The sequence below is a fragment of the Beta vulgaris genome, chromosome 3, assembly GCF_026745355.1.
Source record: "Beta vulgaris subsp. vulgaris cultivar EL10 chromosome 3, EL10.2, whole genome shotgun sequence".
NCBI lineage: Eukaryota > Viridiplantae > Streptophyta > Magnoliopsida > Caryophyllales > Amaranthaceae > Beta > Beta vulgaris.
Window position 1 is genome coordinate 1,126,687 of NC_079204.1, and position 18,286 is coordinate 1,144,972.

Sequence of the window (18,286 nt, forward strand, 5' to 3'; positions counted from 1 at the left end):
AATTTATACAATACTTCTGTTTATTTAATTGCAACATTTGATAATTTTAGTACACTCATTAAAAAATTAAAGCAAATGTTGCATCTAGAAAATAGAAGAAGTATAAGTTCTTCTGTGCGTGATAACAAGTATCAAATATATTTCTAGATAGAACCACATCTAAATAGTGACGGAACCAAAAAGAATGGAAGCCATGATGATTGAAAGTAATACGTTAGATGGTTTAAATTGCTCAAAACTCTACATGTTGTGGTTCAATTTTTCTATTTTCATTTTTTTATCTAAATTTTTATGATCAACTCGCTCTAGCTAACAGAGAAATCTTGACTCCACCACTGCATTCGCAATTACATGTAGGCAAACTCTTTTGCTACTTATAATCAATAGTAGGAGTACTAATTACTACACTAATATTAATCATTCAAACTCAAAACATAGATATAGTGAGATTCAACAAGCTAAGTAAACAAAAACCATCAAGAGCTGCATGCACGTAAGTCCTAAGAATTAAAGCCAAATGTAACCATTGTTGCATGCACCCTAGTCGCCACATAACCTAAACCATAACAATTACGTGTTCACACAAACATCAAACATACTTAATTTCATGCAATCTTACTTCAACGTGTCAAACTTCTTTCATTCTCATCTTCCTAAACTCCAACTACAAATACCAAACACATTAACCTTCACTAGACAATTAGCTCATTTCTCACTTCTCTAATATTTCACAATGGCTAAAACTGCTACATTTATTCTTCCTCTTGCTCTAACACTTCTCATAATCTCTCCTACCTCTTTAGCTCAACAATGGGGGCTCCAACAAGGTCAGCTCCCATTCTTCTCCTCTAGTCAGGGTATCCAACCAAAGCGGTTGCATAGGGGCCAACAAGCCCTCAATGATTGCCAAATCAACCAACTTAGCGCCGCCGAACCCACCATCCGCCTCCAAGCCGAGGCCGGAGTCACCGAGATTTGGGATCCTAATGACCAACAGGAATTCCAGTGTGTTGGTGTCACGGTGGTTCGACATGAAGTTGAACCTAGGGGTCTTGTCTTGCCTCATTACAATAATGCACCTTCCCTCACCTATATCATTCGAGGTATTAGATACTCCTTAATCCATATACCTTGTTTTTAAAAAGTTGTGCATGCATGTTAAATTTTGGGAGTATAAATCTTTTATTCCACTTATTTATATCATAACTGTTAAAGAACTAACTCAATCAAAAGCTTAAGTTAATGATTGGAGCTAAATATTCAACTTAGAAAGAACGGGTGTATGGGATTTGAACCTGTAATTTTTATGTCACGATGGTTCTGATACCACGTGAAAGGACCAACTCAATTAAAAGCTTAAACTGATGGTTGGAATTCCGAAAATAGTTTTATAATTATCTATGTCTCTTAATTTTATTTGTTTTATGGACGAATAATATTGAGTACAAAAAAGTGCGACAGAAAATTTGACAGTGTTAGAAACTTTTCAAAGTTGGGTATAATAAGTTGTAATAACAATAGTCTTTCTTACATGTATCATTATCCTTATGCAGGTAGAGCATTGTTTGGGGTGAGCGGTCTGGGTTGCCCGGAGACATACGAGTCCGGCTCTCCTGAATCTTTCTCAGAGGAATCGAGGCGGTCACAGCGTGGGTCTGAGGAAATAAGAGACCAGCACCAGAAGATCAGACGCGTCCATCAAGGCCATATCATCGCCCTACCGGCCGGAGTGAACAAATGGTTCTACAACGACGGAGAAGAGCCACTCACATGTATCACATTGTTTGACACTAACAACTACCAGAATGAGCTTGATGAGATTTTGAGGGTGAGTTTCCACTATCACTAGATTACCAACTTTTAGAGTATTTATCTTAGGTGATCATGAGTCTGGTGGGGCCAAAAACAATTCCCATTGGTTGGGTCAGGCTGGGCTGAATTTTTATGCTCAAAGCTCGCTATTTTGGACTAGAATCGGGTTGTACTAAAAAAATGAGATTAAAAAGTTATTTTTGACTTGCTCAAATCGGGTCCTTTTTCTGAAATTTCCTGAACTTATCTAAATTAATTGAAATTGATTGTATTCTTAGAATAATGATTTGTTTTCATATTTGAGATGCAATAATTTATCCTACTCAACCCAATACTATATACTTATTTCTAGGATAGTTTGGATAATCTCTCCTTCTAATTGCAAAAAGAACTTGTCATGAAGTATGTTTTGCAAAAACACATGCATGCATGCAAAGCTAAGATGCATTTTTATCAACACATTAATAGTTTCATATGATCACCAGAGCTTCTTCCTAGCTGGAAACCCTCAAGGAAGAGGAGGAGAGCAAGGGCGCCACCAAGAGATCCGCCGTCACCACGAGTCTACTCGCCGCCACATAAGAAGAAGCCACCAGAACGCAGGCAAAAACATCTTCAGTGGCTTTGACGACCAACTCCTAGCAGAGGCCTTTGGGGTAGAACGCGATACAATTAGTAGTCTCAAAGGTGAGAACGATAACAGAGGCTCCATTATCCGAGTGGAGGGAGACCTCGAATTGTTGATCCCAGAGTGGGATAGGGAGGAGCAGAGGTCAGAGAGACACCATGGCGGACGCGGTCGAGGCGGACGCTACAATGGCTTAGAAGAAACTATTTGCAGTGCTAAGCTTACTGAGAACATTGACAACCCAGAAAAGGCTGATGTTTTTAACCCACAAGGTGGTCGCTTGACCTCTCTTAACAGCCATAAACTTCCCATCCTTAACTTCCTCCAACTTAGTGCTGAGAAAGTTAACCTCTATCAGGTATGTACCTTTCTAAGTTACCATATTTTGAGGCTTACATAATTTCATCTATCATACATTAATATTTCATATGGGCATATGGCGTAATCAATTATTTCCGTTTTATTTTAATTGTTACACTTTGACATTTTACACTATTCACACTATTCACAAATTGCAATCGCAAATTGCAATCGTTTGTAATTTATACGTAAATAAAAACATAGTTATGTGGGATTTTGTCATATTCGTCTTTATTAATATATACTTTTTATAATTTTTATAAATAAAAAATTAGAGATATATATCATCACAGTTTTGTATTGACATGCATAAAAAGTGTAAGTGTAGTGTAACAATCAAAATGAAACAGAGAAAGTACTTATTAACCAAGTAAATAATTGTAATTTTTATTATTTTAACTAAATCTCCAAAATCTTCTATTATCATGTGGCCTAAAAGTTGTATAGGTCGTCTTCATTGTGTTGTTTATCAAAATTACTTGATATGTTATCGTAGCTGAAACTATGAGGTAGAACTTGAAATTATAAGACAAAATATAGTGAATCAACTTTTGGCAAAATTAGTTGCTTAAATTTATAAATTATTTTAGTCATGTTAATGACACTCAAAATTTTATTTTAGATTCTTTCTAAATATTTTAATTTATTTTAGCATTTAAAATATTCTAGCACCTTATCATTTAAATTACTTCATATATTTTTTCAAGTATAAAATATAAAATATTTAGTTATGCATTATTTATAAAGATGATTTATAATTCTTACTAATGATTAATTAAAGATATTAACCCATGTATATTATTACCTTGATGCAGAATGCTATAATGGCCCCTCACTGGAAGATAAACGCCCACAGCATTGTCTACTTCACAAAAGGAAATGGCCGTGTCCAAATTGCAAGCGAAGAAGGGCGTCTAGTGTTCGACGACATGGTGCAAGAGGGTCAACTCCTTGTCATCCCACAAAACCACGTAGTAATAAAGCGAGCAGGGCGAGATGGGCTCGAGTGGGTTGCGTTCTTGACCAACGATGAGGCGATGATCAGCCCTCTAGCGGGACGGATCTCAGCCATTCGAGGCTTGCCTCTCGAGGTGGTCATGAACTCATACGGCTTGTCGAGGGAGGAGGCAAGGAGGCTCAAGTATGGCAGGCAGGAATTGAGTGTGTTTAGCCCTTCAGAGAGGTCTCAACGGAGGGGAGAAAAATATGCCATTGTGTAAAATGATAATGAGGATCGATGACTTTGTTTAATCTTCTAGGTTTTTGCGAGAGAATAAAGTGGTGGAAAAGGCTAGCTAAAAACAGGTGTTTTGTTTGTGTATCAAAAAGCTTTTGTATGGTTTTTTAGGTGTAAAGTTCGGTAATAATATGGCCACCTTTCTTTGTTACGCCTCATGTTATTTTGAAATGTATGGTTTTATAAATTATAAATCTAGCCAAGTGCAATCGATGTTTGTGACAATCTATCATGGCAGCACAGCTCTCCTCTCTGTGTTTTTTGATCCATATGAGCCACGAAGGCGGTACAAAGTACAGCTCTCCTCTCTGTGTGAGTAGTGTAATACTGTGTTTTAGTTAATCTAAGAGCTATCTAAGGAAACCGTGTTAGTACTAAACACATTAATTTACAAAGTGTGGAAAATTCTGTTAGATTTCTTAGATTTAATTTTTCAAAAAGGTGGAAAATTAGAGTATGGAATAGGGAAGGTATGAATTAGTGATGGCCACTTGTGCGGCTGGGTTGAGATTTCACGGCCCAGTACCAGATTGGGTTGGGCAGGTTGGTTCGCGGGCTGAAAAATCTTAACTCACACAGGTCTGTTATCGTTTTTACGGTTCTGCAAGCAGTTTTGTAGGTCTAGTAGGCTGGATTGGACTGGCAGGCCAACATGAGAATTTAAAAAAAAAATTATTTGATCATTGAAATTATTACATAAAATCTTTAAAATGAATTAAAATATATACAAAGATTAATGAATAATTACATTATTTTTAAATTTGATTGAATTATAATACATGCAATTTGATTAAAATATAAACAGTTTGATTAAAATATACACAATTTGGTTCAATATTTACTTGGACTATGTTGGTCTGCTTCATGGGTCAGGCTAGACCGATTTCATGGTCCGGACTGGGCGGTTTTAGTTGCGGGATTTAGTAGGCTAGGTTCAAGTAATCTAACCCACGACCCACCCATCAATTTTGTTAGGAAATAGGGTGTTGTAGTTTGATTAATGCGGAACAGAAAATCAATGAAATTATAAGTGAGAGAATAATAAAGATGAACAAACAAAGAACACAAGGATTTACGTGGTTCAGTCAAATTTGACCTACATCCACAGGTTGGGAATTAGAGCTTCTTCACTATAATGGAAAAAATCAGACTGAATAATACAAGGAGTCCTAAATCTAAAGGCTAAAAGTGTTTCATAAGTTGTGTTAATAATAATGTACACTAGGAAGCCCTTTTATGATATAAGGAACCCCATACAAACCCTAAAAGATAACTTTAAAACGAAAAAATATCGAAAAACGCGTACGGCGCACCGCCCGATCAGGTCGGGCGAAAACCTCCCGATTGGGCTCGAGACGAAACAAATTCGTCAGTTTTTCGTAAAACAGTCATAATTTTCTCGTTTCTCAACAGAATTGGGCATATGACCTATCGTTGGAAAGCTCTTTGAACAAGCTATCACCTCCAATTTGAATCGCATAAAAACCATTTATAGATTGAGAGATATATGCATTCAAAGTAAGCCTTACGCCATTCACAAGATTTCAAGTCATAAATAACAAATTTCACGGTTCAAGTTGGGATGGACCGAGTTTTTAGCGAGACAGCCCACACGACTCACGAGATGGACTGGACTGGAACAGTCCGCATTGTTAACGCAGCCTACGTATCAAAGAAAAAAAAAAAGCTATAAGGGGGGCCAAACTATGGTGGTGGATGAGGTGTAAAGCATGCATTTGTAAAAACTGGAAAGCAGACAAGCAGTGATGTGCGCTTTTGGTATAGGGATAGAACAGCGAAGCTAGAAAAAGTATTGTACAAGTTGCAAGGAATTTAGCGTGGCTTCCAAATTACTACCAGTTTGAATACTTTCTCCGTTCCATATTAAGTGAAACACTTCTTTCTGTTATGTGAGAGCTTTTTTGAAAAAGTGTTTCACTTATTATGGAACGGATGAAGTATGGTTGTGGCCGGGGTACTTGTCTACTTGAGGATTGAGCAATTGAAATGAATAAATGATGCCAAGTTTGATTTCTAGCATTTCATTGAATATCACACTTAAATTGCCACATAGTATTATATTAATCTTTTTCATAGAAATATAAAGGCCTGATGATTATTATACAGTTAAACATTCCGCCTGATATCCTAAATTGAGTTGGAGAATGGTGTCATACTTAGGGGAGGATCTTTCATGGGAGCCACTTTCCACCTCAAATTTCTTTTTAGTTTGTTCTCACTATTTTGATATTATTTACAATTAGAGAAAATCTTTTAAATTTTTTTTTATAGAATTTTTAGAAAAACTATATTTTTATATATTTTTCATACATATATAACTAAGCAAAACAACCTTTAAATAAACATACAAAATACTACTAATCATTCCCATTACTTAACGTCTTAACCCACTAGTCCACTACTTGTTATTCCACCCCACTAAATAGACTATTATGTAGACCACTACTTGTTAGCCCACTAACTAATTATTAGCAACTAGTCTTAATTATTAGGAAAACTATTTGACTAGTTTTTTTATACTAGTTTTCAAGCTCTTGTCACTGAATAACTTGAGAATTTGTAAATCTAATTATCAATCAGTAAAATTTATTAAAAATTGATATATTGAAAATACATACAATGAAACTAATCCAACAATAAAATTTTACTCATATTTTACATAATATTCATTTTATGTATCTTAATCAAAAAAATATTATAGTCACCATTAACATATAAAATGCTCAATAGTCAAAGCGTTACAAGGAATAAGAAACAAAAGAAGTATTTTCTCCGTTTCATATTACTCATTACACTTCTCGATTCACGGACTCCTATGCAATTTTCGGAGAAGAAAGAGATAGAGAGTAAAAAGAAAAGGGACTCATGTGAGAGGAGAGAGATAGAGAGAGTTTATTGCCCAAAAAAGAAGTGTAGCAAGTAATGTGAAACTTTAAAAAGTATAGCGAGTATTATGTAACGCTGAAAATATGACATTATAAGATTCATATCTCATCTACTTTTCTTTTCTTTTCTTTTGAATTCATAGGTAGCCATCAAACAATAAGCAATGGGGTTGATTTTAATCAAATAAAAGCCTTTAAGGTGCGTGAAAGCAGTATTCTGGCCTGAATTGGGATGGGCCCGGGCCTCCAATATCAACATGGTTTTGCCGAAAGTTGTTATATTTTGCCAGAATGTGGGGTTGCTTTTGAACATCCGCGCAAAAGTCTTTTCTCTACTTCGCCTTTACAATTTCAAATCAAAAAAATGTGTAGAATAATAAGCACAAGAAGGCTCAATCTGACTCATGGAATACTCTAAATTACTAATGCTAAGTTATTAAGACTTTCCATGAAAAACACAAGAAGATTCATGGGATACTGATGTTATATATGTAAGAGTGCTTTTAAGTTTTACCTTTTCAAAATAAATATATTCCTCCGTTTTTTAATAGATGTAACATTTGATTTTTCATATTTATCGAAACATAATTTTTACTCATAATATATTTAAAGGCATGTTCTTTTCGACATAAAACAGTTAAACTGAACTGAACTGAATTAAACTGAAATGAATAGTGATATATGAGAGTAAAAAATATTGTCCAGATCTGAACTGAACTGATAGTATTTTTTCTTATATACAAATAACAGTTTATAGTCAAAGAGAAATGAATAGATAGTGCCTAAAGTTAACATGTTACATCTAAAAAAGAATAGAGGGAGTATATATATTTCACCAGCTAAAGTGACTATTCATCTAAACAATGTGCTGGTAAATAAAGCATGTAAAGCATGCTAAGGAAATACCCCAACATAATACTGGGGGTAAGGATCGAACCTCTGACCTCAAGGATCAGAGGGGAGAGCTCTACCACATGAGCTAGCTCCTCATCCTTTCTATGTTAGCTTTATTTACGTACCAAATTAAACTTTTTAAAGTGGAATTACTTTTCACCAAAAAAGAGTAGATTAAACAAAAGGTGGAATTACTTGATGACTAAGAGCCTATTCTCCCCAACTTATTTTCAGTTCAATTCAGTTCAGATCAGTTCAGTTCACCTCTTGACAATACTTTTACTCGCACATATCACTATAATTCATTTCAGTTCAATTCAGTTCGGTTCAATTCAGTTGTTTTATGCCAAAAACAATAAGCCCTAATTACTGTTTCATACTGTTGTGAGAAATAGAGAGAGAAGTTATGCAAGTAGAGAAAGTTTTGTATATTGAAGTATTTTTGATCTGATGCACATATGTAAATCTTACGCTTACATATTTATAGTGGTAAATTATACCACTGTTTACATATAGTAGAGTAGTAGGGCGGTAGAAATTGTTGCATTGCATGAATGTTGATGGGCATTGTCAAGTTGTAGCTCCAAAGTCCAACTGACAGTCAAACTGTTGACACTCCCCTTGAATGTCAGTGTTGGTTCTATGTTTTATATGCTTTTGATATACTGCCTCATTAAAAACCTTGTCAGGAAAAACCCGGTGGGATAAAAACCTGATCGAAGGGAAAAAGAGTGCAGCGCATATAATACTCCCCCTGAATCTAGCATATATTGCAAAGATGATGCATTCTAATTTCGCGGACTAATTCTTCAAATTTCTTCGCTGGAAGGAATTTGGTAAACAAATCTGCAAGATTCTCACATGATTGGATTTGTCGATGTTGATCGTCCCTTCCTTTTGGAGGTCATGAGTGAAGAAGAGCTTTGGTGATAAATGTTTAGTTCTGTCTCCTTTGATGTACCCTTCGCTTACTTGGGTGATGCATGCAGTATTGTCTTCGTAGATGATAGTTGGATTTGTTGTTATTGTTTCCATCCCGCATTCTTCTTGGATATTCTTGATCATTGACCTTAGCCATACACATTCCCTTCCAGCTTCATAAAGAGCAATTAATTCTGCATGATTTGATGATGTGGCCGTCAAAGTCTGCTTGTGATTTCCAAGATATTGCAGTACCTCCATAAGTGAATATATCCGGATTGAGACTTAGCCTTTTGTGGTCTGAAGGTAGCCAGCATCTGCATATCCAATGAGTGACGCATTGGTCTTGACTGATAGAATAATCCGAGATCTTGTGTTCCTCGAAGATAACGTAATAAGTGTCTGACTCCATTCCAATGTCTCTTGGTTGGTGCATTGCTGTATCTAGCTAACAAGTTTACTGAAAAAGCTATGTCAGGTCGAGTATTGTTAGCCAAGTACATTAAAGCCCAATTGCACTTAGATATGGTACTTCAGGACCAAGAATCTCCTCGTTCTCTTCTCGTGGTCTGAATGGATCATCTTTCTCATTCAGGGAACGCACTACCATTGGAGAACTTATTGGGTGGGCTTTGTCCATGAAAAAAGTTTCAGGATTTTTTTGTATAGTTTGATTGATGGACAAAAATCCCATTTCTTAGATGTTCTATTTGCAGGCCAAGGCAAAATTTTGTCTTCCCGAGATCTTTCATCTCAAATTCTTTCATCAAGTATTTTGCAGTGCTTCAAGTTCTCTAGGAGTTCCGATAATGTTCAAATCATCGACATATACAGCAATGATCGCGAATCCTGATTTAGATCGCTTAATGAAAACACAGGGACTGATTTGATTATTTTTGAATCCTTCTTTCAATAGGTATTCACTAAGACGATTATACCACATTCTTCCAGATTGTTTTAACCCATAGAGTGATTTTCTCAATTTTATTGAGAACATCTCTTTGGGCATGCAATTTTCTGGTAGTTTTAGTCCTTCAGGAACTTTCATATAAATATCTGTGTCAAGTGAGCCATACAAATATGCGGTCACTACATCCATCAATCTCATTTGCAATCCTTTCGAAACTGATAAACTTACCAGAAATCTTAGTGTAGTTGCATCGACTACTGGAGAATATGTCTCATCATAATCAATCCCTGGCATTTGCGAAAGCCTTGGGCTACTAATCTTGCCTTATATCTAGTAACCTCATTTTTCTCATTTCGTTTTCTCACGAATACCCATTTGTACCCAACTGGTTTTACACCTTTTGGTATTTGGGTTATTTGACCGAATACTTCACGTTTTTCAAGTGATCTCAATTCTGCTTGAATTGCCTCTTTCCATTTTGGCCAATCTTTTCTACGGCGACATTCATCAACTGTATTTGGCTCTACATCATTTTCATCGTATGTCATTTCAACCGCTATCGAGTAAGCAAAAATTTCATTCAAGACAACATCTTTTCGATTCCATTGTCTCTTTGTAGAAACATAATTAATTGAAGTTTCATTGTTGTCTACGTGTTCATGTTCCTTTTCTTCTGGAACACGTTTCTCTTCATTTTTGTTTTCATCATGCTCTGTTGGGAGATTTATATTAATTTCGTTCGTTGTCTCCCCTTGCCTTTTCATTTTTCTCGGTTTTAAATCTTTAGAACCGGGTGGTCTGCCACGTTTTCGACGTGCTATTGACTCATTTTCAATTGCCTTATTGTCATTAGGAATTTCAATCCGTTCCGGAGCATTCGCAGCAGGTACATGTGACTTTGTCACTTTCTTAGAATCTGTGAATGCATCTGGCAATTGGTTTGCAATACTTTGCAGATGAACAATTTTCTTGACTTCTTGTTCACATGAATTTGTTCTCGGGTCCAGAAACGACATTTGCGATGCGTTCCATGTAATTTCCGATTTTATATTTTGTGGGTCCACTTTCTCTCCCCCTAAGGATGGGAATACCGACTCATTAAAATGACAGTCGGCAAATCGAGCCGTAAATAGATCACCAGTTGTTGGCTCTAAATATTTGATAATTGATGGAGATTCAAATCCAACATATATTCCCATCCTTCTTTGTGGACCCATTTTAGTACGTTGGGGGGAGCAATAGGTACATGTACAGCGCACCCAAAAATTCTCAAATGTGAGATATTCGGTTCTCGACCAGATACTAATTGTAATGGTGAGAATTTGTGATAGGCTGTCGGCCTTAATCTTATCAATGTTGCCGCATGTAATATAGCATGACCCCAAGTAGTAGATGGCAATTTTGACCTCATTATTAATGGTCTTGCAATTAATTGTAGTCTTTTGATTAATGATTCAGCAAGACCATTTTGTGTATGTACATGAGGTACAGGGTGCTCAACAATAATCCCAATAGACATGCAATAGTCATTAAATGTTTGGGATGTAAATTCCCCAGCATTGTCTAATCTTATTTTCTTTATTGTATGATCTGGGAATTGAGTTCTTAATCGAATTATTTGAGCCAAAAGTTTTGCAAATGCAACATTTCTGCTTGACAGAAGGCTCACATGTGACCATCGAGTAGAGGCATCAATTAATACCATGAAATAACGAAATGGTCCACATGCAGGATGAATAGGCCCACAAATATCTCCTTGAATTCTTTCTAAAAACATTGGAGATTCAGTGGCAATCTTATTTATAGATGGTGATTATCAATTTGCCAAGTGAGCATGCAGAGCATGTTAATTCATTTGACCGAGGAATTTTGACATTCTTTATAGAGTGTCCATTTGAGTTTTCAATGATTCTATGCATCATTCCTGTGCCAGGATGGCCTAATCGGTCATGCCATAGAGTAAATGATTTTCTATTATCTAACTTCTGGTTAGATATCATATTAATTTCAATCGGACGTATATCTATGCGATATAGTCCCGAGGAAATTGCTGGCAATTTTTCATAGATGTATTTCTTGCCGTTTTTCTCTGCCGTTAGGCATATGAATTCCTCTTTGTTCACCGTCATTGTTTCCAAATGGTAACCATTCTGACGTACATCTTTGAAACTTATGAGGTTCCTTCGAGATTTACTCGAATATAATGCGTCATTAATTATCAATTTTGTCCCATTTGGAAATATAATGCAAGCTTTTCCAGAGCCTTCAATTAGCTTGGCTGTCCCAGAAATTGTACTAACATTTGCTTGGAATATTGTAAGTTTTGAAAATACTCTTTATTTTTCAATATGGTGTGTGTTGTCCCACTGTCCAGGAGACATTGTTCTTTAATTCCAACTTCTGATGAATTCATATCTTCATAAATAATAAATACGATGATTAGTATAAGAAAAATACGTATTTTTATTAATAATAAAGGAACAAATACATGAAAGTGGATATTGAAGCAGTTGAAATAAACTAAGCACATTAATCGATTGTGATCTAAACAAACTTATTTTCAACTTCAGCATCATCCATAAAAAAATCTGAAACATCAAGGCTGGGCATGGATGTAGTGGCTTCATTAACAAAGTTTGCTTCAGCATTTTTTCCTTTGTTTTTTATTGAAGCTTGATATAGATCTACCAAATGTTTGGCAGTACGACATGTGCGGCCCCAGTGCCCGTCATGCCACATCTATGGCAAGTATCATTTCCTTTATAGGACGTCTGCCTTGATTTCCAGATGATTGTCCCCAATTTTTATCAGAATGTTTAAAATTATTATTTCTTGGGGAAAATCGGCCTCTTCCACGTCCACGCCCTCGGCCACGGTAATTACCACGTCCTCTCCCACGACCGTTGTAATTACCGCGTCCACCACTATGTATAGCATTTGCTTCTGGTGGATTAGAGCTTTCTATAGCATTTATCTCATGAGTGGCTGAAGACCCCGTAGGTCTAAGATTATGATTTTTCAGCAAAAGATCATTATTTTGTTCAGCCACAAGTAGTACTGAGATTAGCTCAGAGTACTTTTTGAAAGCTCTGAACCTGTATTGTTCTGCCAATATGATATTAGAGGCGTGGAAAGTGGAGAGCGTTTTGTTTATCATTTGCTCTCCGTGATGGGATGATCACAATATCTTAACAATGATACAATTCTAAACAATGTTGAATTGTAATCACTGACCGTTTTAAAATCCTGGAACCTCAGATTGGTCCAGTCATAATGTGCCTTTGGGAGAAGCACATTTTTGTGATGCCCATATCTTTCATTTAGGCTATCCCATAGTTCTTTTGGATCATCCACAAGTAGATATTCACTTTTTAAACTTTCATGTAAATGATGTCTTAGGAGGACTAAGGCTTTTGCCTTTTCTTGTACAGTCGCAATTTTAACTGATGCGGCTGTTGTAGTTGCATCCCCTTGTTGGGTTGTCACATCTTTAATTGTATGTTCCAGTCCTTGGGCCTTTAAATTCATTTGGGCGTCCACCGTCCATTCTAAAAACTTTTGCCCAGATAGATCTAGTATGTTAAATTGTCTTTTCACTAGATCTCCCATTCTTTTGACTACAAATAGGTAAATATTTGAAATTAGTAATGATGATAAATCACATATATATATTATCTCCCCCTGATTTATATCATTATTATTATAGATAAATAATACAAAAAAAAAAATAAAAATACGTACAACAATAATAAAGCTAAGCAAAAAAAACAAGAAAATACCAAAAATAGAAACAAAATACAACAAGTGAATAAACAAAAAAAACTTCCTAAAATGCACTTAAAGAACAAAAAAATTGATATTCATGTGCATTTTTCGCCATTCTTCCGGGGGAAATTTTTTTTTTTTGTCTCCTATTTATGTATTAGGAGATATATCATTAATGCCATGAGGAGGAAAAAGAAACCGGCTATAAGAAATAAGTAGAGTTTTATTTTCCTAAAATCCTCTTCAAAAGAGGAAGATGAGGGTGGAGGACGGTTGTCGTCGGCGTTAAACATGGTGGCCGGAAGGTTGAGGAAGAAGGAAAAAAATTTGTGGGTTTAGAGAAAAAAAATCGGAAGAAGATAAGGGATATGTGGTGAAAATGGGGATGGTAATCCGCTTTTATAGAGGGTTATCCCTAACTGTGCAGTTCATATACAGTTAAAAAATATACAACGCAATAAAATTCTAATATTGACAAATATATATTAGAGCATGCTAGTAAATTGGTAATATAAATATGTAACTATAAATGCAAAAAAAGTAGAAGATTAGAGACAATAATATATAATAATGTTCTGAATGCTTGTTCCCTGCATACATACGACATTATTGCACATATAAGACATAATAATGCTATCATTCACTAGGCCGTCCATATAGGTGGCAATAAAAAAATTAACCTGTCCATATAGGCGGTTTAAGAGCAGATAAAATAAAATAACGTAAATAAAATGTCCTTGCCCTCCATGAAGGTGGCGTTAAAATTATTTGTTTTCTGCGTTAGTAGTATGGTGACGTTTACTACTAGTTTCTTCCTGTTCATCTCTATCTCTTTTTATTACTGGGCGGAGGTTGATTTTCAGCTGGTTGTATAGGAGGGTTATTATTGGTGTTGGGAACAGGGGTTTGTGGGTTTTCTCTGGTATGAGTATTTGTACCGTTGTTACGGTTACTGGGTCGGGGCTGTATTACAGTTCCCTCGCTGGGTTGGTAGTGAATGGCACATTGTTTCGCTCTATCCAAAAATAAATACCCGAGACAGAGACATTGTGTAAAACAATGTTAATCCCGTTACTTTGTTGGTCCATGTTCGGGTAGTAAAAGGTTGGGCTTGGAGAAAAAAAATTTAAACTTAAAAAAAAATGGATGTAAAAATTTTAAAGATACCTTAAAAAAAATTTCCGGTAGAACACTCGTGCTGATAACGTGTTGTGAGAAATAGAGAGAGAAGTTATGCAAGTAGAGAAAGTTTTGTATATTGAAGTATTTTTGATCTGATGCACATATGTAAATCTTACGCTTACATATTTATAGTGGTAAATTATACCACTGTTTACATATAGTAGAGTAGTAGGGCGGTAGAAAATTGTTGCATTGCATTGAATGTTGATGGGCATTGTCAAAGTTGGTATGCTCCAAAGTCCAACCTGACAGTCACAACTGTTGCAACACATACATGTTTCCTTAGCTATGAAATTTCTATATGCTAACACAAAAAAAGTTAGTATATGTTTGTACGTAATAAAAAACATTTCAAGTCCCCACCTCACCATCCATGTTCTAAGCAAAAAAAAAAAAAAAAAAAACCTCATTTCTTCCTTTAAATTTCAAAGAAAAGATTTGAAAAAAGCAAACAGCATCTTGTACCAAATCCCAGCCTAGCAGTAACATAATTGATAATACAACTCGTTAGTATTAGCAACCAAAACTTAGGCATAAAGGCATCTCATATAACATATATTAAAACCCTAATCAATCATCATAAAACTCAAAAAATAACAAGTAAAAACCACATTCATTCATTCTTATTTCTCTCATCTCAAAAAACACATAATTGATGTCTTGCTTCTCTTTACCAAATAAGCTTAAACACCTACCTTCTTCTTCCAAGAAGGCTTGGAAATCCTTCACTTCTTCTCTCTCACCAAAACTATACCGTCTCCGCGACAACGGCCTAAACCTCCCTAAATCCTTCTCTAGGACCGCCACCCGCCTCCTTCATCTCCGCCGCAAGCAGCGTGGCTCTATCCCAAGGCCGCCTGCTCGCGGCGGCATTCGCTCTCGTAATTATTACAAGAAATACAACTATCAACACCTACAACCTTACTCTTCAGTGCCTAATAGCCCTGCAACAGTCTACATCGACCGGCTTTTCGAGGAAAAATCGTCGTGTTCGACGTCGAATGAAGCCAAGGTTATGGGAGAGACGAAGGTAGTATCATCAGCAATAAATGGTGGTACGTTAAATAAGGATAAGGGTGGTGCAAAGAAAAGAGAGAAAGTAGGGCATAATAATAATAATAATAATAATTGGAAGGAGTATCTTGCTTCAATGCCTAATATAAAGGGAGTTGATGAGAGAGCTGAGGAGTTTATATCAAAGTTTCGTCAGGAGATGCAGCTTCAAAGAGAGCAGTCTATTATTGATATACAAGAGATGTTAGCTCGCAGTGCATAACTTTATGGTGATGATGATATGTTTGTTAATTTTTTTTTGCTTCATAGTATTTGATTGATTTTAACTTTTATGGTTTGGTTAATTTTTTTTGTCTTTTGAGAAGGGTTTGATGGGTGATAAAAAAAAAAGAATGTGTACAGAAAAAATTGTGAGGGAACATGTTACGTTATGGAGTATATATATACATGTATTTAGTGTTTTAGAGTGTACCTGATACGTACGTAAGAAGTGTTGAGGTATATATCTTGATGGGTAGCTTATGAATTGAGGTTGGCTCAAGTGGTGAGCTTTCTCATCTTGGGATTTAAGGGAGGAGGGAGGTCGGGGGTGGTTGGCTTGTAATGGGCCTCTGGGTGGGGTCCCTGTGCGAGGACAGCCCAGAGGAATTCTTTTTACCAATTTAAAAAAATTAAAAAAAATATTGATGGGTACGTAGCTTAGTCGCGTCAATAGAAGATTTCCTGAAAATTGAACTAGCTAAACTGTAGTCAAATAGTCACACTCATGGTAGTATCGGAATGAGGGATCAAGATCGGCTTATTGGTTGTAAGGTTTTTTGTCTACTCATGTATTCGATTTTCACCTCTTGCAAGAAAGATTTCCATTTTCTTTTCTCTTTTGCAAGAAAATTTTTCCTTACATGGAAAAAAATTATAGTATTGGATTATTAAATATTAGAATTGACTTAGATGTAAATGTCGACACTATCCACCAACTTCACCTGGCCTAAGCGCAACACGGAACTAGTGGAGTTAGGTTAAGACTTTTAACCCGTTTAGTAAGTGAATTGTCACCCAACACGTCCCATTATTATTTAAACAAAAAGTTATGTTAAGCTTGAGGTTTCGAACCCGAACATGACACAAGTGCCCAATTGATCCCAAGTTTTCGTTGATTGTTGTATATAGAACACGTTGGTGTGATTAATAATATAGATGAAAATGGGTTGAAAAAAGTTAACAAGTTGATATATGATTTCTTTGGTTTGCATACATGTGTGCACTTGATAAATGGGTACAAACGAATACTATATACAATTTATGAACGGGTCCAATGAGAGTTAAGAATGATTGAAACTTTTAAGAATGGAATCTTAGCTTGTTAGGGTTTAGCGAATTGTACTTATATGCGATTTACGAAACTCTACTATTCAACCGATTTGTTAAGATAATATTTAGGTATTATATATATATATTGTGATAAGAAATATGTTGGGTATTGGGTGTGAAGATGGTAATTGGAAGATGAAGGATGGAAGTGGTGTGAAATCCATTGTGTAGTCGGAACGTGAAGGAGTGTGTTTGTGTGTGTATGTTATTGTACGAGAGATATTATTCTTAAATCTGTAGAGACTAGAGAACCTAGAGAGATATTCTAGAGAGATTACAGATTTCTTCTTGTATCATCATCTCATATTAAAAGTCCTCGTGCAGTGTTCGTGGTTTTCTCCCTATTCAATTCAAAGGGTTTCCACGTTAAATCTTTGTGCGTTCTTTATTGCTTTATTTGTTTCTTAATTCCTCCGTGTATTATAATTTATTGTTCGATTTGTTAATGCTTATGATACATATTCCTAACAGAATGTTTCCTTGATAATATTATACTTTATTGTTCGATTTGTTAGCGCTTATCTTAGTCGTTATCCTACCTGAGTTAGGTGTTCATTATTAGAAATTGATTACTAGGTTTTCATCAATTATTAGAAATTTATTACTAGGTTTTCATCAATTATTAGGAATTTATTACTAGGTGTTCATGATGAGTTCAAGAACTAGGGGAGTACGTTAGGAATTTAGCATATTAGTTGACTTTACCAAAGACGTTAGGAATAAGGTGGCATGGAATATGTTAGGAAGCACTAGCGAGGCATGGAATTTGTTGCGCTGGTCCTAGCGAGGCAACATCAGCATCATATTAGGGACTCCCAACAAACGACTACAAATTATTAACTTTTTTATTTTGAATTTAGGACCACTAATCAACTTTAAGACAAACATATTAAGAATCTAAATTAGTGCTCTTGATTTTGACAATTTTGATATACTCCTAATTTATCTATTTTTGAAGGAGGATATACTCCTAATTGAAGCATGCATACTTTGAAATTGATCTATTTTAGATATATATTTATATATATACTTTCTATCTCTATTTCAAAGTAATATTGTGGTCAGTCTGCTGGAATCATTCATATGCTCTCACGATATAAGAGTCATTAATCTATTAAAGGTTACAACATAACGCAATTCAAAGGGTCAAAACCGCTTATAGGCTCAAACTGCGCCTACTGAATCAGTTTACCATCTCATTTGCTGAAATGCCCTGCCAAGGGCCCAACATTTCTTTTTTTTTTTTTCTCTTGGGTCAGTCACCACCACAAGTCCACAATAATTAC

General features: G+C 35.6%; 1 protein-coding gene across 1 annotated transcript; it reads left to right on the top strand.

The window, feature by feature from the left end:
• Positions 1-684: 684 nt before the first annotated feature.
• On the top strand, positions 685-4,188 carry LOC104887937 (11S globulin seed storage protein Jug r 4). The gene is made up of 4 exons (XM_010672725.4): positions 685-1,103; positions 1,554-1,828; positions 2,298-2,798; positions 3,616-4,188. Exons 1-4 carry the CDS (start codon positions 734-736, stop codon positions 4,018-4,020), a joined length of 1,551 nt encoding a protein of 516 aa, XP_010671027.1. The 5' UTR covers positions 685-733; the 3' UTR covers positions 4,021-4,188.
• Positions 4,189-18,286: the final 14,098 nt, after the last annotated feature.